This window comes from Poecilia mexicana, unplaced genomic scaffold, assembly GCF_051168715.1.
Source record: "Poecilia mexicana isolate PSO_F unplaced genomic scaffold, ASM5116871v1 scaffold_13, whole genome shotgun sequence".
Classification (NCBI taxonomy): domain Eukaryota; kingdom Metazoa; phylum Chordata; class Actinopteri; order Cyprinodontiformes; family Poeciliidae; genus Poecilia; species Poecilia mexicana.
In genome coordinates, this window is record NW_028263382.1 from 482494 (window position 1) to 507988 (window position 25495).

Sequence of the window (25495 nt, forward strand, 5' to 3'; positions counted from 1 at the left end):
ATTGTTTCTGAACTGTTCGTGTTATGCTAGAGCCTCAATTCTCTACCTTTTGCCCCCCTCAGAGTTTGAGGCTTTCGTCAACTGCCGGCCTTTAAAAGGTCATCCGCTATGTTTAATGTCGTAGCAGAGGACCGCTACGACATTGTTTGTTACAAAATATCTTAAGTAAAAGCAAAGAGAGATGAATTAATTGCGTTTCATGTAATTCTGCTCAATTTCAACAACAGATCACAGCTTGAGAATATCGCTATGACTAGAGATTTCATTTGGGTTGCATGAGAGCGCTTGCGTGTTTATCTCCAAAACACAGTGGTTGCCAAGGGGATTCGTGCATTCGACTTAATGAACTGGGTCATTTGCAAAGGTGGTGCGCTGATTTTAAAAACCTCCACTTGCATTGGGACAGGACAAACAATAAATCACTTACCCTCTACATACCTTTAAATAAAAACCACGAAAACGACTAAGCTGTAAAAATTTTCAAATTAAATCAAAACTTGACCAGCATGCAGAGAAAAATAATGTCTTTATTCAAAAGAAAAGACAGGGAAACCGGAGATTAAACGATACCCCACAAATGGGGTGCTGTGGTGGCGCAGGGGCAAAGCACAACCCATGTATTGAGGCCTTAGTCCTCATGCCGGTTCGATTTTGCCGCATGTCTTCCCCCTCTCTCATAACCCTCCTTCCTGTCAAACCTACTTTCAAATATTCAAATAAAGGCCACTAGAGCCAACAAAACCTTAAAAAAAAAAAAAGATACCCCACAAAGTCAAAAAAAAAAAAAAAAAAACAGCTAAAGAAGATTTTGAGCAATCCGAGTCAGGATGAGGAGGCGCCATGTCAGGAAGATGAAGTGGAAGCTACAGGATCTTCAGAACAAACAGGTCATGATGCTAGAAGCTATTAGAGAAAAATACTAAATTTTGACAAAAGAAATTGCCAAAAAATTTAAAATTAGTTAAAATGGAGTAAAAATGAGTGTGCCTCATCTCTCCTGATTAGTAGAATAATTTCAAAGTGATTTTGAGTCGATAGGTCACATGACCTAGAAGCTACTGACGAAATATAAGTAATTTTGACTAAAAAAATTGCCAAAAATTTAAAAAGGAGTTAAAATTGAATATAAATGAGTGTGCCTCATCTACACAGAATAGTAGAAGAATTTCCACTGGTTTTGAGTCAATAGGTCACATGACTTGGAAGCTATTGAAGAAAAACACTAAAATTTAACTAAAAAAATAGCTAAAATAAAAGAAATCAGCTAAAATGGGGAAAAAAAATCTGTGCCTCATCAATCCAGACTATTTGAATAATTTCAAAGTGATTTTGAGTCGATAGATCACATGACCCAGAAGCTATTGACAAAAAATACTAAATTCTGACTAAAAAAAATGCTCAAAAATAAAAAATTAGTTGAAATGGAAAATAAATGAGTGTACCTCATCTCTCCTGACTTGTAGAACAATTTCACACAGATTCAGGGTCAATAGGTCACATGACCTGTAAGCTATTGACAAAAAATACTAAATTTGGATTTAAAAAATAGCTAAAAAATAAAAAATGAGTTAAAATTGAATATAAATGAGTGTGCCTAATCTCTCCTGACTTGTAGAACAATTTCACACTAATTGAGGGTCAATAGGTCACATGACCTCGAAGCTACTGATGAAAAATACTAAATTTGGACTAAAAAAATTGCTAAAAAATAAATAAGATTTTAGTAAAACAAACTTAAAACAATAATTGAACATCAATGGAAAATTAAATAAATATTTAGAAGGGATGATGATAAATTTACTACCTTTAGTTACTTCTTGCTACCTTTTACTGGCCGTTAAATTAAATGAGCTCAAACCTTTTACTACCGCGCGGAAACCCTGTAAAATAGTACTGAGCTGTATGAGTACTTACAGAACTGGTTTTGGGCCCGGTGGCTGCTGTGCTGTCTCGGGCTAGGGCTACAATGACGTTGCTTTTCTCACCAGCCCAGTGGACCACCATCTGATTATGAGAGTCATTCAAATTGGCCTGCAAGACACAAATAAGAAATAAAAACAAGAATCAGATATGAATTTAAGAAACTCTAATATATTTAATACTATGCCTTAAGAGACTAAAAACAATAAATTGTGGTGTGTGGATCACTAAAAGGGGGTCCTAATAACCTAAGCTAAACCAAACATTATTACAAACACAGGCTGAGTATTTGTAATACAGGCTGTAGAATGTGAGCTGTAGAATGCTGTTCCAGGTTCCTTAATTTCTGCTCTAATTGTTAGCTTCAGTCTGACTCCACCATTATCTCTGTATTTATAAGCCAAGTTAGCCTTCACTGTTTTTACAAGTAAACAGAGGAATAATGGAGCAGAGTGAACTGGTTTGTTTTGTTGCTTCACTGTTAAGTAGTCGACTGAACAGTCAGTTGATTAACATTTTCCTGAGTTAATTGGTACTGCAGGAAAACTCTCGATGAGGGGGCTTGGAGTGACAGAACACCATTATTGGTGAAGCCATTTAAACAGATAGCATTAGCTTATGTTGCTCAGCCTGGACAGTCCAAGAACTTTATTATTTCACCGTTCTATTTAGTGGTGCTTTTCTGACCTTTACACATTGTTTTCACACATCATTGTCATAGCATTAGCTTATAGCATTAGCACAGTTAGCATCTGACATTTTTTTTGGCATTTCATGTTTTCATTTTCATTTCATCTGGATATCAGCAAAGTACCTCTGAACAATACGTTTGTGTTTACCTTGTATATGTAAGGAGCGTCTTATACACTTTTTTCTGAATTTACTCGCCACGACATCAGAGCTTAATACTGCCAGCAGCTCATTGTTTAGGTCAAATCTATTTTGACCAGTTGCAGTTTAATATATGTTTCAGGAGGGGTTAGGGCAGTAATAATGGCGAAGTTATAATGGGGGGACATTATAACTTCCCCCCAACTTCCTCGAGCAGAGAGGCTAGATCAGTGGTGTGGTTGTCTTTTTGTGAAGTTACAAGGGCAGGGAAATATATGTAATATCAGTAAAGATCGCTTATTGCCCATCACAGCAATATTAAGATTGGATATGAATATTGGCCCAAAGTTTTAAAATTGGTGGAGCCCTACTTATGTATTTTGGGGGGCAAAAAGAAACAGTACTAAAATATAACAGGTGGAAGCAGAAATAACTTTTTTGTGTTTGTAATTTCATACCAGAGCAGACTGACTTGGAACACACCCAGATCACTTAAAAAGGAAAACCAATCTGTCGTTTTGCATGACCATGTCATCAACACCTGAGTGGCGTACCTCTAATTTTGCCTGCATGTCTGTTTCCATGTAAACAGTAAGTACTGCAATGACAAGCCAAAACACCAACTCCTCCTGTGTGGACCTCCCATCAGGCAGATGGATCAATACAAAGAAATGGGCTATTTTATCCTTCTTATTACTGCTTGGCTATCTCATCTCTCAGAGTTCTCCTTTACTAATCTTGTATTGATGACTCCAAGAGGGGGCAGATCCCTGAAGGAGCTTAATTTTTACTTCCAGCATCTTTATGCTGCTCCAGAAATAACACACAGCTTTTTTGCCATAGGTTTTTTGTGGCCCGCTCCGACCCGCTCTCCACCTTCTTCTGAAACAATTCTATTGTTACAAGAGAGGCCACAGCTTCATATTTGCCAATCTAACACCAGTGATCCTGCCATGATCTTACAGGGAGAAAGAAAAAATAAATCTAAGAAAAGGCAAAGACACTAATATCTTTTCCTACAGCAACCTGAAAAAAGAAAATCTATAAAATTCCGGGAAACAAGGGCATATGTTGTCGCCAAAGTGTTACCTACACACAAAGGCCCCACTTCACTGACACACACCGCCTCGTCAGCATGCCTGGGTAAAAGCCTGGGCCGTATCTCTAGCCACGGTCCTGCAGCAGTAAATTTCTGCATTTTATATCGGGTGAAGAGGACTGGAGAGCAGGAGCCAGTCTCTGCAGCCTGGCACGGTTGAACTGGAGTCAGACTGGCTGTGAAGACAAAAGGCTTTTTCACACTTTGCAGCACACTGCACACACACAAGATGACACCATTAGGGTCCATTGTGTCATGGACACCATTGTGTCCATGACACAATGGACCCTAATGGACTATTAGGGTCCATTGACCGGTGATCAGAGCTCTGGTGGTAGAGCAAAAACTCTGGGGGGTGTTACAGCTGAATATGGGGTAGGATGATGATGATGATGATGATGAGAAGCTGTTTTATACCATTGTAGCCTACAGTTAGTTTCTTATGCAACACAGCATCTTGATTTCATGGTTCAGAAGCTGCTGCACAGCCTTTGTGGTTCAGCTAGCAAGCCATCTCCAAGCTCAGCTGACTTGTACCCGACCCTTCCTCATGCGATCATCAGCGGATTACAGGGACGGTGTTGGGCAATTCCAGCTCTGGGTCTGACAAACCACACATCAAAGGCAGCAGCAGAGTTGTTCTTCAGATTCTGAGTCAACAGACCTCCACTTTACAACATTCCTGTGGCCAGTTTAAAACTCAGTCGCATACTGCACCATGTTTTACAGATTCCTCCAACACTTACAGCACCACACAAGTTCACCGTGAGCTGAGAATGTGTCTGTGGTAGACAACCTCTGCAGCAGGATGCTTGACACTTTAAGCTGCACTCCAGAATGTAGCCAGGATCAGCCAGAGGATTTCTGACTGAGGAATAGTCAGAAATGATTCCTCGAATGATTTGAGTACTTCAATTACTAAAATTCCTAGAAAAAAATGATCTGCCTCTAAACTTTGTTAAATTATGTTTTATTATTTAGCACACAAAGTGTCATCCGGATGATTATTTGTGTTGCATAACGCTCTCACTTGCATCTATGAGTTGTTGACAAATGTTACGAACTAACAGCATAAAATCCAATTTTCAAGTTCAGTCCAGGTGAACTTCATTGCAGATGATAATGTCTGGGCTTTTTGGGAGACCAATAGACATCCTTAAAATGACTGGTGTGATGCATGAAATACAACAACCATTCTCCTCCTAGAACTGCTGCCTGGCTTATTCAGAGTAAAAACAGTGGGTGTAATTACATAGGTGAGCAGATAGACTGAACACAGCGGGCTGCTATGCTGTAGTTGATGCTTAACGTAGCATCAACTTTGAGAACGAACTGGAAAACAAAATTTCATGTCATCCCGGTCACAACAAATATGTGGCAGAGCACATAGTGGAAGTAGCTGGCAGATGTTTCTTTTTGTGATGAAGAAGACAAATCCTGTCATTCACATGGGCATAAAAGATATAAATGGCTGGGCAAAGTGCACTGTAAAACAGAACACTACAATATGTTCAGAAGAGTTTATAAAATTTGTTGTTCAGACATGAAATTCAAAATAGAATTAAATAAATAAATAACATTTAATCTAATAAATAAAAATTTGGGCTGCACCAAATGCAAATATATATATATATATAAAATTTAAAAAAATTCCCTTCTCACCCTCCGCGGGTGGTCTCTTTTCATCCTCTGAGCTCGGGTCCTCTACCAGAGGCCTGGGAGCTTGAGGGTTCTGCACAGTATCTTGGTTGTGCCTAGAACTCCACATTTCTGGACTGAGATGTCTGATGTTGTTCCTGGGATCTGTTTTAGCCACTGCTCCAGTTTGGGGGTGACTGCCCCGAGGGCCCCGATGACCACAGGCACCACTGTGGTCTTCACCTTCCAGGCCTTCTCTAGTTCCTCTCTGAGGCCCTGGTATTTCTCCAGTATATATATATATATATATATATATATACATACATACATACACTTATTTATTTTTATTTAATTATTTATTTTTTGGTGTGTAGAAAATTTCTTAATCTGGGACCTGAGTACAAATTTTGTACCACAAACCCAAGCTTGGGTTTGTCAAATCCTTGAATCATTATCAATGAGAAAATATATATTGAACCAATGGGCTCTTTGCATGTCTGCTTCCACATTCGGGGATAAGCGGCTCGGTCACTTCCGGGTTATTGAAAATGGCATTTTACAGGAGGTGCTTGCAGGGCTTGCCCAAGGTAACAATCAGTGATCTACATCGATCTGAATCTCCAACAAGTAAGCTGGAGAACGGTTTTAAGATGTACGGCTTCCGTATGTTACAGGAAAACATCGCCAGTGAAATTCTATATAAACCCACAACTAGCCTTAAAAACAACAAATAGACAATTGAAATGAATATCAATTATTTGCACTTCTGTTTAATCCAAATTAAGTCAGTGGCTTCATCAGGCCCCTAGGCCTTCAGGGACCCCATAAATGCTAATATTTTAACACAGACCACAAATGTATAAATGTAACATGTATTTATTGAGATTAACGACACTGCTAAATTTGATTTAATAGCTTCAGCATACATAAACTTAAATATTTTAAATTGTTTAATATTTAAATTTAAGATTTTAAGGAGCTGGGAAGTTTACAGGTGGAGTACTCCCTATTTAGCCCAGAAAAGGATTATTTTGGATTATTTTAGTTTATTAGTAATATCAGAAATTATGGAGTACGCACTATTTAGATCAATATTATACAGCCCAGAAATGGAATCAGAATTAGAATTAGAATAACTACGAACTTGTAATTCAGAAATACTCAACAGGAACAGTCACTGCTTAATTTATGTTACTTTTAACCCAGAAAAGGATTTAGAACAAACTTAGAATTGTGAAGTACTCTCTTTAACCCAGAAAAGAAATTAGATCAGTAACTCTTTAGCTTATTTTATCAGAAACTGTAGAGTACTCACTATTTAGAAATGGAATTAGATACTTAGCAACCCTGAACAGGAGCACTTAGTTTACATACTTTAGGACATTAGATTAATTTTCTTTCCTCTTTTTTCCTTTGGTTTGTTATTTTGTTTGTATTTACTTTTAACTCATGTAAAGCACTTTGAATTGCCTTGTTAATAAAAATGTGCTATATAAATAAAATTACTTTACCTTAACTTACTTTGTAAAAGTTCAAACAACAATATTCATAGTTAGATTGTTTTGCTACCATAGCTACATTCTAACGCTATGAGTTCAATCTTTGAGTTTGACATCTGTTTGTTCACAAATACAAATTAGTAAACTGCAATTATAATTTATTGCTTTTTAGGTTGGCTAATTAAACTACTCCCCCTCTCCCAGATTTCACTAAATCTAACACAGAAGCTGATAGAGTTGCTGATGTTTTTAACAGCAAGAGGGGCCCTTAAGTCAAATTCTGCTCAAGGCCTCATACAGCTTTGGACCAGCGACTTATCTCACTTCTGGGTGGCAGAGGGACAATTCTGGAACAAAACCAGCAAATGTCAACCCGATCTGATGTTTAAATAACATGTTTAGAAATTTAGTTTTATTTTGAAACCAAGAAATCATTACTGATATAAATTTGTTATAAAAGTATTACTGATTGCACTTTAAAAATTAGGTAACTTTATGTTATTAAAGGTAAAGTTTAAACAGTAATGATTTATTGGTTAATGTCAAGTTGTAATAACAAAGACATTTTTAATAATGTCAACTTTGAATTAAAAGTGTCATAATTTACCGAATGACACTTTATGACAATAGTCATAAATATTCATGAAGGCTTATTCATGTTCATGACATGCGTTATGTCATGTTTATGAAAGTGTCATGTCAGTCTTATTCACCCCTCTTCAAATAAAGTGTTACCGTGAGTAATCGTCAGGTGTGCCGTGTAAATTATCCAATATCACCTAATTTGGTCTAAAAACATTTTTTGAAAACGAATTGATTATCTGCAAATAATATGCCATTTTCGAGTGTCTGTGCTGCAGTAGTGACTAGCGGCGTAATCATGTAATTTCCTTATCACTAAATGGCAGTAGGTACATGGCATTGTACATTAAAACAAGAGAATTAGTGATGCATGAACATGACATGTAGCGGTCAGAGCATTGCATTTAGCTGGCAAGACGGTGACAGTGATGGAAAAGTTTTTGAAAAGAAAAAATACTAACTCCGATCTGGTCCCTGGACAAAATTCAGACCCAGATGAAGGCCCTACTATAAGTGGATATCAAAGCGTGAGCTCGAGACAGTACAGTGAGAGTTACATTTCATTTGGATTTACTTTTACCAGGGATGCAGGAATTATGATTCTTTCCAGAGTTTTTGATCAAGGTAGGAGTTTAAACACCACTCTGGTTAGCTCTGGTTGCGCAGCTCTACGTGAACTGCAGGAATAAATTGTAGTCATGCTTTCAGAGGTGTGTTGAGCGAGTGGTAAGAATGATTTATATTTGTGAACAAAGAATTTTGTGCGACTTTTCCATCTCAACACGCTGCCCAGCTCTGCCTGCGCTGATGAAGTTTATCTGTTCCCGGTTGGCCGGTGTATTAGTTAACGAACTAGCGCTAACCTGACCTTCCAGGTTCAGCCTGGTGAGGAGATTTCGCACTCTCCTCTCTGTAACGCATCACGCTGATTTTATATGATTATTTTTAGTATTTTTCCGGTTACAAACTGCATCAAACCATATCAAATGCTTTGTCCACTTAGTCAGACAGAGTTAATGTGCGCGGCCGCGCGGAGATCTGAGAAACTCGTCCCATAAACTCGACCAACCAGAATAGTTTCTGTGACGCTTATTAAAAACTCAACAGACACGAAATGAAAGAGCAACTAAAGCCACATTAGCAGCATTGAACCGTTTGTTGCGCATATCTGCGTCGCGCAGCAGATCACCTCATCATGCAGGGCCGGTCCAAGGCTGTATGAGGCCTTGAGCAGAATTTGATGTAGGGGTCCCTTTTGTTGCTAAAAACATCAGCACCTCTAACAGATAGGTTTATTTTATCATGTAAAGTTTAATTGGCCAACCTAAAAAGTGATCAGTTATAATTGCAGTTTACTAAATTGTTTTTCTGAACAAACAGAGCTCAAACTTAAAGATTAAACTCACAGCATCAGATTGTAGCTAGGGTAACAAAACAATCTAACTATGAATATTGTTCTTTGAACTTTTACAAAGTAAACTTGCCAGCTCCTTAAAATCTTACATTTAAATGTTAAACAATTTAAAATATTTTAACTTATGTATGCTGAAATTGAATCAAATTTAGCAGCATTGATCATCTCACTAAACAAGTTTTGCATTCATGTATCTGTGGTCTGTGTTTATGGGGCCACTGAAGCCCTTGGGGCCCTGATGGAGCTGCTGACTTAATTTGGATTAAACAAAAGTGCAAATAATTGATATTCATTTTAATTGTATATTTTGATTTGTTGTTTATAAGACTAGTTGTGGGTTTAAGTAGCGTTTCACTGGCAATGTTTTTCCATAACATATAATTACCGAGTTATATTTTTAAATTTCCTGTCACCTTAACATCTTTTAAAACAAAAACACGGTGGACCGCCTTGGCACCCCGACCACTGGGTTTAGCAAGTTTTCGGGGGGGAAACCCTGGAAAGGTAAGCTATGTGTAAGTGATGTTAGCAAAGCTCGCTGTGCAGGGACAAAGTGCATTTGCTATGAAAAAACTATGTCACTCACTGCACTGAATTATTGTGCGGAGGTGTTAACTGACATGTCGCAGTCATGTCAGTTGTGTCAGATATGTCTCTACTTCAACACACCTGAGTCAAATAATGAGGTCATTAGCAGGACTCTGGAGAACTTGACTGCACTGAGGAAGTGATTCAGCTATTGGATTCAGATGTGTTGGACCAAGGAGACATCTAAGAGTTGCAGGACACCGGCCCTCGAGGACCAGGATTGCCCACCCCTGACCTAGACCCATAATTTCACTACTGAAGATCTGACTCGGATTCATAGCCTCTGACGGAAGTCAAATTTATGATGTTTATTCATCAACTCTACATATAATTTATATTGTGCAGCTCTGACAGGTGCTGTTGTATGAACATATTTTCCTGTTAAAGTGTGGGCTTACTGTGTTATCCATTCCCATTCACACTTTAATAATTTGTAACAACCTCCTCATGCTTTTTGCTTTATTATATTAACCAAACAGATGGTTCCCAACTGAAATACGTATTAATAATATTCCCACCATAATACACTTAACTAGCTTATCTGCGATAGAAACTCTGACTATATTTTATTTGTACTCAGACTAAGGAAAAGATCCACTCGTTTTGTGATAATCTCATATCAAAAACATATGATACAACCTATGAAAATTTTTCAGATATTGATTTATTTTGAGCATTGGATGTGAGATTGGTGGTGGATAAACATAAAACTCACTGAGTAAATCAGCTGCTGTAAGAAACTTTTAACCCTACAGCAGTGGTCCCCAAACTACGGCCCACGGGCCGGATTCGGCCCGCCTCCACATTTAGTCTGGCCCCCTGAACAATACCAGAGAGCATTTAGATTTATTTTCATATACCGTATTTTCTGGACTATAAGCCGCTACTTTTTTCCTAAGCTTTGAACCATGCGGCTTATAGCCCGGTGCGGCTTATATGTGGATTTTTCTTCAACCACCAGGGGGCTCTTTAGCAGGAAGTGAATCATTGGAAGTCAAAATTGGAAATAAAAGAAGAAAGCGCCCATTAAAACGGAATTAGGTTTTAATAGGGAATTGAAATTTGAGAATGTTGTTGGTCAGTTAAATAGCATTGAGGGGAAAAAGAAGATTTTTCGTTTTATTAAATAATACTGGAATCATTATGAGAATTTGAGGTATAGATATTAGGATCCAATAGGTGGCAGTAGTGCAACAATAATGGATGCAAGCTGCCATTGAAATCTAAAGCAGCAGAAGAAGCAGAAGAAGAAGAAAGTGCCCATTTTCATTTAGCACATGCTAGTAGCAGACGCGAAGGATCAGCACTTTTACTTTTACCGTTCAGAAACTACCGTAATCAGTTTAGTTAAATCTAAACTTGGCAACTTTTTCTTTTTCAACCGTCATAAATGTGATATTCAATTGACTTGTTATGACTCAAATTTTGGGTGTCCGCCCCCCTCTGCTGCGTGCTGCATCGTTGTGGAAAACCTAGAGTGGCAGAGATATCTGTGGCTTATGGCCTGGTGCGGCTTATATGTGTATGTTTACTGGTTTTTAAAAAAAACTTTGGGGTTGTGGCTTATAGTCCGGAAAATACGTCATAAATAGTGATATTTCCTGGATTTTTTCTGTGAAGAACCCAGAGAGGGTTATTTGATTGTGCTTTCTGGAAAACAATACATTTTTACATTTAGGGACTCGTGCAATCGTCACACTTTGTCTGTTACAAACTGATTCTGGCCCCCCACCAGAGAAGGGAAAAGTTATGTGGCCCTCACAGTAAAAAGTTTGAGGACCCCTCCCCTACAGCGTTAAATATGCCAGGTCTGCTAATCCTCTGAAGGTGGCCCCAGGCTTGCCTGCTTGGGACAAGTTGTAAAGATTCTGGTCGGCTGGTCAACAAAGCCAAAACAGAAAGTGCAAACATAAAATGGAGCTCTTCTTACACTGAATTTAATTTTCCTTTTTTGATTTGTTGACAGTATGAACCCTTATCATTAAATTTTTAATCATTGCTATAGAATTTGGTGACATAAATTAATTGCATTGTTTCAAGATTTCCAACAGATTATTTGTATCTATCTGGTAATAAGGGGAGAATAATGATGGTGTTTCTGTGAAGAATGTCAAAATGCATTTAGAATACAAAAAAAAGCCTCGTCAATAAGACGATTTTTTTTTGAGTAACAAAAATGCACAACAAAATTTTGCGACTTTTTAAATAATATGAGCAGGGCTGGATCTACAAAGATGTGGGCCCCTTAACTGGAGCCAGTTTTGGGCCCCTATCCACTAAGAAAAAATATTTTATTGATGCAAATTACAGCACTTTAATAAGTAGTCCTGTACGTTAATGGATGTGAACTGACGGATGGTACGAATGTAACCCCTGCCCAGTGGCTCCATGTTCCCAAAAAATTTGACCATAATCATACTTTTAGAAACTTGAGCACTGTTTGTATTCATAAAATCACAAAATGTTTATACAAATCACAGGATATGGGCATATAAGGTTGTACAATGTTTGCAAAACACACATTCATCAAATAAAATTTAAATAAGTGAAAAAATTTAAATTTGTGGGGCCCTGAAAAAATTTGGCCACTGGGATTCTGCCCCTGTAAGCCCTTTCTAAAGTCTGGTCCAGACAGTAAAAATTTAACTCTTGATTAAAAAATCATGCTCTTTGTGTTTGTGTGTACTGTAGATTACACTGTTGATTTATTTGCTGCGCGTTTATACCTGTTAGCCACTGTGCTATTCAGTCCATGTTGGCCATGCCTCATTTGGATCGGAACGGCTCTCGTAGGCAGTGGAGGATGGTTGTTTACAGCACAGGCTATCTCCGGTAAGCTTCATAGTGCCAATCCGACGTATTGCTGTATATGCTTCATGGGTAAATGTTAGCAACCCTGTTAAAACTTCAACAGGGTCTAGGCTTCCAGGAAGCAATCATTTCTCAACAGTTGAGGGTTCAGATGCTCTGGACAAAGCAAAGAGCAGAACAATGGGCTTTACCAGGTTAGGTCACTGTTTGAGTTTAAGGAAAGTGTTGCAACTATAAAACCAGCACAAGACAGACTGGAAGGATCATTATCAAACATCTTCAGCAATAATCCCAAGCCAAGTTGTTATGAAACCCCATGGTCTGGTTGATAGATTCCATTAAGATGTTTTCTGCCTCTGAAAGTGTATTTGAGTGTTATGGAAGAAGGAATTGTAAAACAATGATACACAAAACAGCTTTACGGTCCAAACTTTTCTGGAATTTTGCCATCATCTTTGAAGGTACAATTTCCATTGTCTCACTCAGAAAAACAGCCCTCACCCCTAAGCTGTAACAATGTAAATGAACTGTTAGATTACTTCCATTCTAAAATTTCAGATATTGATTCCAATAACAGGCTCCCAATAAACTGAAGGTTGTGTTTGATAGGAACAAGTCTCCCTAGGGATTAGCACAAACAGTTAGATCTGCAGGAACACTTTACTGCGAACGTAAATGGCGTGAAACTCAACTTTACGTTTTCTATAAAAAAATATAATGAAAGACTCCACACTAAAACAGGCAATGGAAACATTATTTTCAGAAATCATAAACAAAAACATGACCAATGCTCAAGCTTTATTTGCAACAGTTAACTGCCTCACAAACCTCCTGTGACTGAACCACCTGACCTGCAATTTAACATAGCCTGCAATGAATTTGCCAAGTACTTTGCGGAGGAAACTTTAAAAATTAGAGGGTTAATCTGCACATCCTCATTAAATCCAATACCAATGTTATGCCCAGACATCATAAATGCAGAAAAACATTACTCAATTTCAACTACTTAACTATACAAAGCCTGGAAGAAATTATAAATCAACTAAGCTCCTCTTCCTGCTGTCTTGAAATTAAGGTGTCACCAGAACCCATCCAATCACTGAGCAGACGCTTAGAAAAAGGGATGAATGGATTTCAGTTTTTACCGATCTACTGAAAATCCTGACCTATTGATTCTGATTTTGGCCGATAATTTTTTTGTCTGAAATGCTGCTAAATATAGCAAGAAAGTTGATACCAACAGTGGGTATCAGTTGGTATCGACTTGATTATTGTTAACTGAAATATATAGATGTGCCCTGGTGTGCTGGTATATCACTCAAACCTCTTTCACTTCAAAGCAGAAGACGACAGTAACTGATTTAAAAATCTTTGCCAAAGTAGATAAAATTGGAGGATAAGATCAACTTCACATAAAAATTGTCTGATCACCAATTTCCTAAAATTAAGCCCTACTTAGAACAGTTATAACATAAATGTCATTATGACATGGATGTGGATGCGCCATAACTTTCTCCAGCTGAACAGAAATAAAACTGAAGTTATCTTTGGACCTAACAAGGAACAGTCTAGATTTAACACACAGCCTCAGTTACGGAAACTACAAATCAGTTCCAAAAGGAATCAGAAACTGTTAACACTGCTGTGTTAGGCCATATGGAAAGCCTGACAATGGACCAACATTGCATTTAGTCTCAATAAATGGAATTGATTAATTCAACTCACTGACTCTTCTTGAACCTCATACATTAGTATGAGGTTCATACATTAGCATGAGGTTCAAGAAGAGTCAGTGAGTTGAATTAATCAACTGACCTGTGTGAAGAAAGGATAATTCTCCACACAGGTCAGCCACTCGTTGCCATTTTGAATTAGGCAATTTCCTCAAAAATAAAAAATAAAAAACTGATCCCCCAACCCCTAATTTATCACTTCTAACTAACTAAATTGAAGCCCTTTCTCTGCTGCATTCCTCTCCCTCTTTCCCACCCTAGTGACACTTTGATATCCTTTTGGATGCGTGGAGGAGCTTGCCTCGGTGTCTGGTACTACTGAGAAGTGGAATGTACAACAATACTCTGAGCCTCCCCTTTTCACTCACCACAGCACTCCTATCCTCAGCTCTGGGCTCGCCGTAGAGGGGAGGGCAGGGAAGGTGGAAGTGTTTGTAGGACGGGAGTGGGGAGGGTGGCACTGTGGCCGAGGACAGCACGTCTCCAACAATGACATCACCTCTGCAGGACTGGCAGGGGTAATGGCTCGCTGTGCTCTGGTTTGCTGCAGCACAAAAGCAACACTTAGCAACTCGCAATCTAAGGTTTCCAAAATCTGTCGTCTGTTCAGATGAAAAATAGCATTTATGTTATATTTAAAATGGAGCTGCGGAGGTGCAACATTGTTGCCTTGTAACTGCAAGGTTCTTGGTTCAAATCATATTTCTGCATGGAGTTAGCATGGTCTCCTTGTGAATGGTCACTAGGCCTGTCACAATAACCTTTTTTGCTGGACGATAAATTGTCCCAATTATGGCGATAAATGATAATATTGTTGCTTTGAGACCATTTTCATATTATAGAATGATGTTATAGTACTAAATATCCAAAATATAACACAACAGAAAAAAACATGCATAAATAAAATGGATTATAATATCTCTGTAAGCAAAATTGCCCTTCCAAAAATATTAATCATCAGAATGCTCATTTTATTTAATTGTGCGATTAATTGATCAACTGTCTATTGCGACAGGCAGTGTTGTGTTCAAGACCACCTAACCCGAGACCAAGACAAGACCAAGACCAGAGTGTATCGAGACCGAGACAAGACCAAGACTTTTAGGGAAAGACCAAGTCAAGACCAAGACCAGCTACAGCTACATGACACAATAAAATGTAAAATATGATCAAAATTGCTTCTCAAAATAATCTGAAAGATCCATATTCCCATTAAAACACCTAGAAGTTAAATACTTTAGGGCTGAAACGATTCCTCGAATGATTCGAGTACCTCGATTACTAAAATTCCTCGAGGAAAATTTACCTGCCTCGAAGCTTCGTTAATTTATGTTTTATTAGTTAGCGCACGTGTTCCGGCCGGGACTTAATTTGCGTTGCGCGGAGCTCTCACTTCCGCCTCTGAGTTGTTGACAAAAGCTAAGTCTCAGCGGCATAAAGTCTAATCTTCAAGATTGGCCCGTGGGGATTTTATTGATTGATGATAATGCCCGACTTTTTATCGTTTTTGGGGAGACAATAAGCATCCTTAAAATGACTGGGGGAATGCCTGGAGTACGGCAGCATTTCTCCTCCGGGGCTGCTGGTTGAAACCGAACGGCGGGAAGAGCGCTGAGGTGAGCGGATAGACTGAACAGGGCGGGCGGCTGAGTAGCTGATGCTTACCGTGTAAATGTAGCTTTACCGACGAACCGCACAATAAATTTCATATCCCGGTCTGAAGAAACGGGTGGCGGAGCGCATCGTACATGGCTGGTAGATGAGTTTCTGAGTGTGGCCAGTGAAGGTGTCGTAAATATCCCGTATTGCTTCCCCCCGTGTTCGTCCCCCGGTCTAACGGTTCGTCAGTCCGCTGGTCTATTTCCTCCCCTCCACCCCATCTTACGTTCGTTCATTCGCCCTCTCCTCCCACTCCAGGCGGCATTTCCCGTATTTTCAAACCCAAAGCGTGACAGGTTAGGTGGCAAGGTGAGTTTAATTAATCTATTAAACTCACTGAAGATGAATACATAAACTAAAAGCTGGATTGTAGACATTTTTTATAAGCATATTTGTGAGCCTGCCTCTTTGTTATTAAATTCAATATAATTTCAGATTTTTCTATAACTTTTCTTCTGGTTAACTTAGAAAGTGAGCTATTATTGTTACAGGTTAGTTTTCTAAACTACAAAAAGCAACTGTTAGGGATGCTCAAATATGAAAAATTGGACTGATATTGATATCTGATAGTAACACCGGTATTATGCCAGATTTACCAATATTTCATTTTATATTTTTTTTATCCGATTACTCGATTAATCGTAAGAATAATCGATAGATTACTCGATTACTAAAATATTCGTTTACAACAGCCCTAAAATACTTAATACATTTTACCAATATTAAATATTCCATTTCTGTGCTACAATGTGTGATGGTCTCGTGCCATCCCTAAAAACATAACACCCTGGGCATTTGTCCATATTGCTCATGTAAGAAACCACCACTGTCTGCACCATTAAACATAGCAATTGAGGCAATGCCTTAACGGTAAATAACATTCAACTATGAACACTGACCAAGGAGCAACAAGCAAGAAGTAACCAAACAGAAGGCGCTCATCGTGACTGTTTTCACTCTCTATCCCAGTACATGAAGCCAGGTAGTCTGACACCATGGCAGACATTACAGCTTCCACTTTGAACAAAAACAATCAAAGAGTATTGTGCATGCTCTTTCGTTCTTGTGTTTTAGTTATTTGTTAATTTAAATATCAACATACATAATTAAATAAAATAATGATGCAGTGTACACAGAGCATTACAAGAACAAAGAACGGGTGTTCTGTCAGGTCAGATCGTCATACGCTTAGGACGAACTCACGGTGTTCTGTCAGATCAGCATACGTTGTCAGATAGTCGTATGCTTAGCTTAGACATGCATACGCTGTCATTACCATATGATTTTATTTAATCAACAATATAGAATCATGACGTAGATCATCATACACTTGGTTATTAACAGTTGTATGGCATCCAGCTGCAGCCAGACCTGCTTTAAATACACTTTGAAACCATGACAACGCATGTATATCTATCTAGTTATCATATTATGTTATGATTCTTGAGAATAGGGACAAAACAGGTCCTATGGATAAAGCACAAAATTTGAATAAAATATAAACAAAATATAATTTTTTCAAATATCTGACTCAACTAACCTGAGTCATGTGAGCACAACAATGTATATTTTCCTGGTATTTGCTGAATATTTTTTTATTTTAAACATTGTAGTCGGTGGATGATGCCTGTAAAAGCCCTTGTCCAGGAGCAGAAATCAATACATTATAATAGTTTAAAATAATTAAAGAAATACTAAAATTATATATTGTGACAATTAAGTATAAGTAGTCATATAAATAATTATAGAGGTATCAATAAATTGAATTAAAAATCATTTTTATATATTTTCCAACTCCGTTGAAATTTGTCCCTAGTTTTTGTCAACACCGTCAGAAATGAAAAGAATGTAAAAAAAATCAGGCATTATTGGGGGGCACCAGAACTTCTGAGGACCCCATGACGTCGTCTTTTCTCTTCCTTTGCTGAGAGGGCTAGTTAGCTCTGGTTAGCTTAAGTTATTCTTTAGTTTTTTCTTCTGTTTTATTCCTAAGTTGCTTGTCACAACCATGATGTGTCAACTCCATAACTGATAATTTACAAAACTTTGATAAAATTTTGTGAAATAAAAGCTTAATTTTGGTATAATGTAAAGATTTCATGGACCTGATGAGCTACAATATGGCCTCCTTCAGAATAACATCATATAAATTGAGTTAGTTTGGCTTTTTGTCAACTCCGTCAGATGTCAACTCCATCAGAGTTTTTCTGACTCTTTCAGTGAAATTGTTGTCAAATCTCACTTAAATGTGCAGTTAATTCATTTTAATGTATTTTACATAAATTGCATTACTTCACATGTACCAAGTTTTTCATTTTATTCACTAGTTTGTCACCACCTTCAGTTCTGTCAACTCCGTCATGCATTGTCAACTCCGTCAGATGGACTTTTTGTTGTTTTTGGTTTTAAATAATCTTTCTTTTGTTTCTTGAGAAGCATTTGTCTGTAAAATGAGTAAAAATATCACTAATAGGGTCTAGGGCTGTTGTAAATGAATATTTTAGTAATCGAGTAATCTATCGATTATTCTTACGATTAATCGAGTAATCGGATAAAAAAAATTATAAAATGAAATATTGGTAAATCTGGCATAATACCGGTGTTACTATCAGATATCAATATCAGTCCAATTTTTCATATTTGAGCATCCCTAACAGTTGCTTTTTGTAGTTTAGAAAACTAACCTGTAACAATAATAGCTCACTTTCTAAGTTAACCAGAAGAAAAGTTATAGAAAAATCTGAAATTATATTGAATTTAATAACAAAGAGACAGGCTCACAAATATGCTTATAAAAAATGTCTACAATCCAGCTTTTAGTTTATGTATTCATCTTCAGTGAGTTTAATAGATTAATTAAACTCACCTTGCCACCTAACCTGTCACGCTTTGGGTTTGAAAATACGGGAAATGCCGCCTGGAGTGGGAGGAGAGGGCGAATGAACGAACGTAAGATGGGGTGGAGGGGAGGAAATAGACCAGCGGACTGACGAACCGTTAGACCGGGGGACGAACACGGGGGGGAAGCAATACGGGATATTTACGACACCTTCACTGGCCACACTCAGAAACTCATCTACCAGCCATGTACGATGCGCTCCGCCACCCGTTTCTTCAGACCGGGATATGAAATTTATTGTGCGGTTCGTCGGTAAAGCTACATTTACACGGTAAGCATCAGCTACTCAGCCACCCGCCCTGTTCAGTCTATCCGCTCACCTCAGTGCTCTTCCCGCCGTTCGCTTTCAACCAGCAGCCCCGGAGGAGAAATGCTGCCGTACTCCAGGCATTCCCCCAGTCATTTTAAGGATGCTTATTGGCTCCCCAAAAACGATAAAAAGTCGGGCATTATCATCAATCAATAAAATCCCCACGGGCCAATCTTGAAGATTAGACTTTATGCCGCTGAGACTTAGCTTTTGTCAACAACTCAGAGGCGGAAGTGAGAGCTCCGCGCAACGCAAATTAAGTCCCGGCCGGAACACGTGCGCTAACTAATAAAACATAAATTAACGAAGCTTCGAGGCAGGTAAATTTTCCTCGAGGAATTTTAGTAATCGAGGTACTCGAATCATTCGAGGAATCGTTTCAGCCCTAATAGGGTCATTAAAAATGATTTTTTATTTATTTTTGTCAGATGGCGATGACAACTTTCTAGGTCAGGTCGATTAAAAATATAATTTTTTTTTTTAAATTTTGCAACTGGGAGCCTGTACCTTAGCATCTTTACATTTCCTAAACATTATTTGTCATATTTGCATACATAAGGTTGAGAAATAACAAAAAAAATAATGGGAAAATTAAAACCCATTTTGTCCCTATTCTCAAGAATCACTGATTAAACAATTTAATGACTTATTTTCGTCATAACTTGTTGCGTATGCTGAACTGACAACTCCACTGACGGTCAGACTTCTTAAGGCGCATGCGCTGGCATGGTACTCACTGCATGTATGCTAGCAACATAGAATCATGACGTAGATCGTCATACACTTTGTTATTAACAGTTGTATGGCATCCTGACTTAGCGGTTAAGTGAGTCTTACACGGGTGTGTGTTGTAGTTGACTCCAGCTGCAGCCAGACCCTGCTTTAAATACATTTAAAGCATGAAACCATGACAACACGTGTATATCTACATAGTTATTGAAAACAATTTAATGACTTATTTTCATCATAACTTGCTGCGTATGGTGAACTGACAACTCCTCTGACGGTCGGACTTCTTAATGTGCATGCGCAGGCATGGTACTCCCTGCATGTTTGCTATTCTGACAGCATATGGTAATCTGATAGAACAACAGCTCTCAGTGAGTGACACTCCAGTCCTATCTAATAAGTAAAGAGCCGTGGAGAAGAATCGACTGTTTCTGAATGTCACATCACTATATTGCACACTTTTGGACATAGCGCTGTCCCATATATGTGACAAGTCAGTCAACACCTCCACACAATAATTCAGGCAGTGAGTGACTTTTTTTCATCACAAATTCTTATGTGTCTCTGTACAGCTAGCTTTGCTAACATCACGCTAACGGAGCTTACCTTCTTTGAGCTACTTTTCTAAGTGACGTTGTCCCCACCGTCTGTGAAAGCGAAGCAATGTTGAGTTAGCTGTGGCCATCGGATTTCTTACTATTTTTGCAGCGCTATTATATTACTGACGATTAGACAAACATTTTCTGACGCTGAGAGAAAACCACTGCGCATGTCCTGGAGCGCCGCGCGCGAGTGAAAGGTGGGGAGGGGAAGGGGGAGTAACACGTAGTTACTTGGATTTTAATTGGTGCATTTTGCATCCACTGAGAACAAAGATGTTAACAAATAAACTGGACAGTATGCTGTACATTTAGTGATATTTTCACAGTTGCGGTCTCGACTGGTCTTGAAATAAAATGCCGAGTCCTCAGAGCCCGAGACCGAGACCAAATGCGAGTGAGTCCGAGACGAGACCGAGACCATCAAAAAATGGTCTTAAGACCGGTCTCGAGACCAAGACCAACTTCGAGTACCACAACACTGGCGACAGGTTTATGTGTGGGTTCTCTCTGGATATTCCACCTTCCTCCCATGATAAACATGATTACTCTTAACTGTCCTTAGTTATGAGTGTCCAAAGGTTTACCCTGTCTTCTGCACAATGACAACTGAAAATAGCTCCCATCTGCCCTGCGATTTTGCAAGGAAAAGCAGGTATAGACAAGGAATATTTTAAATGGGCCTTGTGTGACAAAGTCGTTCTGCATCAAAAGGTGTCACTTGAAATATGTGATTAAGTGTTGGACACACTGTTGCAGACAAAAACTAAAGAAGTTATTTTATAATGAATAGAGTGTTGCATTAAAACAGACACACACAAAGCAGGTGGGAATCCAGCACTAAGTCTAGAATGTGAAGGAGGTTCTATATTCAAGACCGACAACCGAGTGCAGAGATGCATGGTGTGCAGGAGAGCCCTCAAGAGCCTGACTGAATTTGCGGTAAACACCACTTTGAACTCTGAGCTTATGATCTCATTGTGGACAAATACCAATGAGGTCAAACATTATCACCAATTCTGTATGAGTGTGCTGGTTCCCCATTTGCTGCCATAGAAGCCAGTTAGGGCTGTGGTAAACGATTATTTTAGTCATCGAGTAATCTATCAATTATTCTGATGATTAATTGAGTAATTAAAAAAAAAAGATCAAATAAATTCTGGTACCGGCATAAGAGCAGTGTTACCATCAGATACCCCTGATAGAGCCCCTGGATCAAACATTGAAGTACTCAACAACTGGATAGAAGAAAAATTTATAACAATTAATCAAAAAATAACATTTTTCTGTGGGGATTTCAATATTGACCTTCTCAATCCAAATAAACATAGAATGACTGAAGAATTTATTAACACCATGTTCAGTTTAAGCCTGTATCCTAAAATCACCAGGCCCAGTCGCATTACATCGCACTGCGCTACCTTAATTGATAATATTTTTACAAATGTGCTGGAAAATAATTTAACTAGTGGAATATTAATGAATGACATAACTGATCACTTACCAGTGTTCATAGTCTACGACTGCAAGTGCAAAACAGACGATCAAAAAATAGAGACGCATTACAGACGGGTTACGTCTGAAGAGACACTAAAAGCTCTAGAAGCTGAATTGTTGGCCTACGATTGGAGATTAATATATAAAATGAATGATGTGAATTTAGCATATGAAGAATTTTTAAAAACATTTAAAATATTATATAACAAGCACTGCCCAATCAAACAATATAACAGGAAAAGCAATCAAAAAAATGAACAGTGGATCACCAAAGGAATACAAAAGGCATGTAAAAAGAAAAACAAACTTTATAGAGAATTTCTAAAACATAGAACGTCTGAATCAGAAAACAAATATAAGAAATATAAAAATAAGTTAACTAATATTATAAAAACATGTAAAAAGGACTATTATCATAAATTACTGGATAGGAATAAAAACAACATTAAGGAAACATGGAATATTTTAAATAGAGTTATTAGAAAATCTAACAATAACAACTATCCAGACTATTTTATAGATAATGAACAGAATATTACTGATTTGAAAAGTGTCGTCAATAATTTCAATAGATTTTTTTGTTAATATAGGACCTCAATTAGCAGAAAAAATACCGACTACAAAAGCTGCAACTCAGCAATATCTAATTGAGAATAATCCCAGCTCCTTATATCTCAACCCTGTACTAGAAGAAGAAATCATAAACATTGTGAATAACTGTAAAAATAAGACTTCCACTGACTGTGATGATCTGGACATGAAAACTATTAAAATAGTAATTAAAGGAATCTCTAAACCACTAACTTATATTTGCAATTTATTATTTCAAACAGGATTATTTCCCAACAAAATGAAAATAGCTAAGGTCAAACCAATGTATAAAACTGGCAACAAACACCTCTTCACTAACTACAGGCCTGTCTCTCTTCTCCCACAATTTTCTAAAATCCTGGAAAAACTCTTTAAGAAAAGACTGGAACAATTCATAGAAAAACATCGGCTACTTATTAGCAGTCAATATGGATTCAGAGCAAACCGGTCAACATCGCTGGCCGTAACTGACTTAATAGAAGAAATAACCAACGCAACAGATAGTAAGAAACTGGCAGTAGGGATATTTATAGATCTAAAGAAAGCTTTTGATACAATAAATCATGAAATCTTACTTAAAAAATTAGAACGCTATGGAATTAGGGGAGTAGTTTCTGACTGGATGAGGAGTTATTTAAAGAGCCGGAAACAATTTGTGAAATTGGGAGATGTGGAATCTGATTGGCAGGAGACTGTCTGTGGAGTACCACAAGGATCAGTATTGGGACCAGTTTTATTTAATCTTTATATAAATGATATCAGTAAAGTGTCCAATGTATTAAAATTTATCTTATTCGCTGATGACACAAATATTCTAGCCTCTGGCGACAATTTAGAGCATCTTCTCTCAACAGTCACTTCAGAGATTAGTAAGTTAAAGATATGGTTTGACCATAACAAATTATCCCTAAATTTGGACAAGACGAAAATCATGGTCTTTGGGAACTGTTATAAAAATACTGAAATCCAAGTTCAAATAGAGGACGTAACTCTAGAAAGGGTTTTTGCTAATAAGTTCCTCGGTTTAATAATAGATGACAAAATCTGTTGGAAACCTCATATTAAACATTTACAGAGTAAACTCAGTAGAAGTATATCCATATTGGCTAGAGCTAGACATGTATTGAATGCTAAATCACTTCATATTCTATATAACTCTCTGATTTTACCATATCTATCATATTGCTGTGAAGTGTGGGGAGTTAATTACAAGAGCTCTTTACATCTGGTAACCGTCCTACAGAAACGAGCCATTAGAATCATCCATAATGTCGGTTATTATGAGCATACAAACCCGCTCTTCATAAAATCCAGAATTCTCAAATTTGACGAGCTTGTAGAATTTAAAATGGCTCAATTTATGTTCAAAGTATCTAAAAAGTTGTTACCTGAGCACATACAGAGCACGTTTTCTGAAAGAGAAGGGGGGTATAACTTAAGGGGTCACTCAAACTTCAAGATCCGCAATTTTAGAACAACAAGAAAAAGCTTCTGTATTTCAATTACAGGTGTAAAGTTATGGAACAAGTTACATGAAGATTTAAAACAAAGCAATAGTTTAACACAATTCAAAAGAAAGTACAAAGAGGTAATTTTCAATAGATACACATACGGGTGATAGAAAGCAATAAGGTGTGTATTGCAGATAACTTGGTGTAAGGGTTTAGAAAGACAAACCAGCATAAAATGGGAAAATGTATAGGTAAATATTAGTAACTGTTACTTCTGACTGCCACTTTGATTTTGATTTTTTTAATGACAGTAGGACTCTAAAGTTTCAAGTGTTTAGGGGGTAGGAGTTTATAAGTTCTCACTTCTTCCTACCCCATTTTGAGCATGATATGTTAACTGAAACAAAAAAATCTGTATTTTCTCTTCTTTCTTATGCACTTCTTGTTACTGTGCACTATTTTATTTTTATATTTGTATCATGTTCGAATAAAATTTCATTTCATTTCAAAAAAAAAAAAAAAAAGATACCAACACAATTCCAATTTTTCATATTTGAGCATCCCTAACAATTACTTTTTTGTAGTTTAGAAAATTAACCTGTAACAATAATCTGTAACAATAACTCACTTTTTAAGTTAACCTGGGAAAAAAAATACAAAAATGTGAAATTATATTCAATTTAATAAAAGAACAGCAGGCTCAGAGACACTTCTAAAAAATGTCTGTACTCCAGTTTTTAATTTATGTATTAATCTTCAGTCAATTTAATAGATGAACTCTGAACTGTGAGGAGTTAAAAAATTATGTCAGAAGAAGCACAAATGGTATAAGAGGCTATTTAAAAGGAAACTGTATTTTTTTCACCTCTGCTACTTTAAATGCTGCCATTTAAAGAAAGAGAGAGACAAAATAGAGAACATTAAGACTGCACATCATGCAGCAACACTGCTCTTTTTCATTCCCTTTGAGCTTCCAACATATCTGTAGTGAAAACTGCTGGATTTGGAAATGTTGGCAGTCTTAGAAGTATCTGAAGAAATATGCAGCTTCCAGTTAGTAGGGATGCACTGATATGAAAATTTGGGTAGATAAAGATCTGATCAAATGTTTGGTGTTATGGCCAATGACCAATATTTACCAATATTGCATATATTTCACTACAACTTTGACACCACAGTGCTAAGTTCACCACTGCTTCTCTGGTTTGGTTAAATTCCCCACAATCCAGGCATGGTGGTAGCGCAGTGGTTCAAGCCCCTGCCCGCTGACATTTGCCAGATGTCTTTCCCCCTCTCTCATAACCTACTTTCCTGCCTATATACTGTGAGATAGAGGCCAATATAACCAAAAGATCCTTAAAAAAAACTCCCCACAATCCTTTGCTACATCACTATCATGTCACATGACCAAACAAACATGACATTGCTGACACCCAAGATGAAAATATTAATTGGGCCAATACCGATGCCACGGTATTGGCAAAGCTAACCATGCTAATCAATTACATAAAAAGACGCTAAAGGCAGTTTAAAATATCAACTTGGTTTTAATATAAAGAAATTCTGTTTTATAGTAACCACTTTCACACACACTGTTTGATATTGTCTTCACTTGATATAAATATTACAGATGCACATGCACCAA

The 25495-nt window shown here is 37.6% G+C and overlaps 1 protein-coding gene across 1 annotated transcript in view; it reads right to left on the minus strand.

Moving 5' to 3' along the window:
- The window catches only part of sorl1 (sortilin-related receptor, L(DLR class) A repeats containing), a 310727-nt gene that overhangs the window by 274681 nt on the left and 10551 nt on the right, over nucleotides 1-25495 (minus strand). The window contains exon 2 of the mRNA XM_088011422.1: nucleotides 1915-2031. Within this exon, the coding sequence (XP_087867548.1) occupies nucleotides 1915-2031 (117 nt within the window). The remainder of the gene's footprint in view (nucleotides 1-1914; nucleotides 2032-25495) is intronic.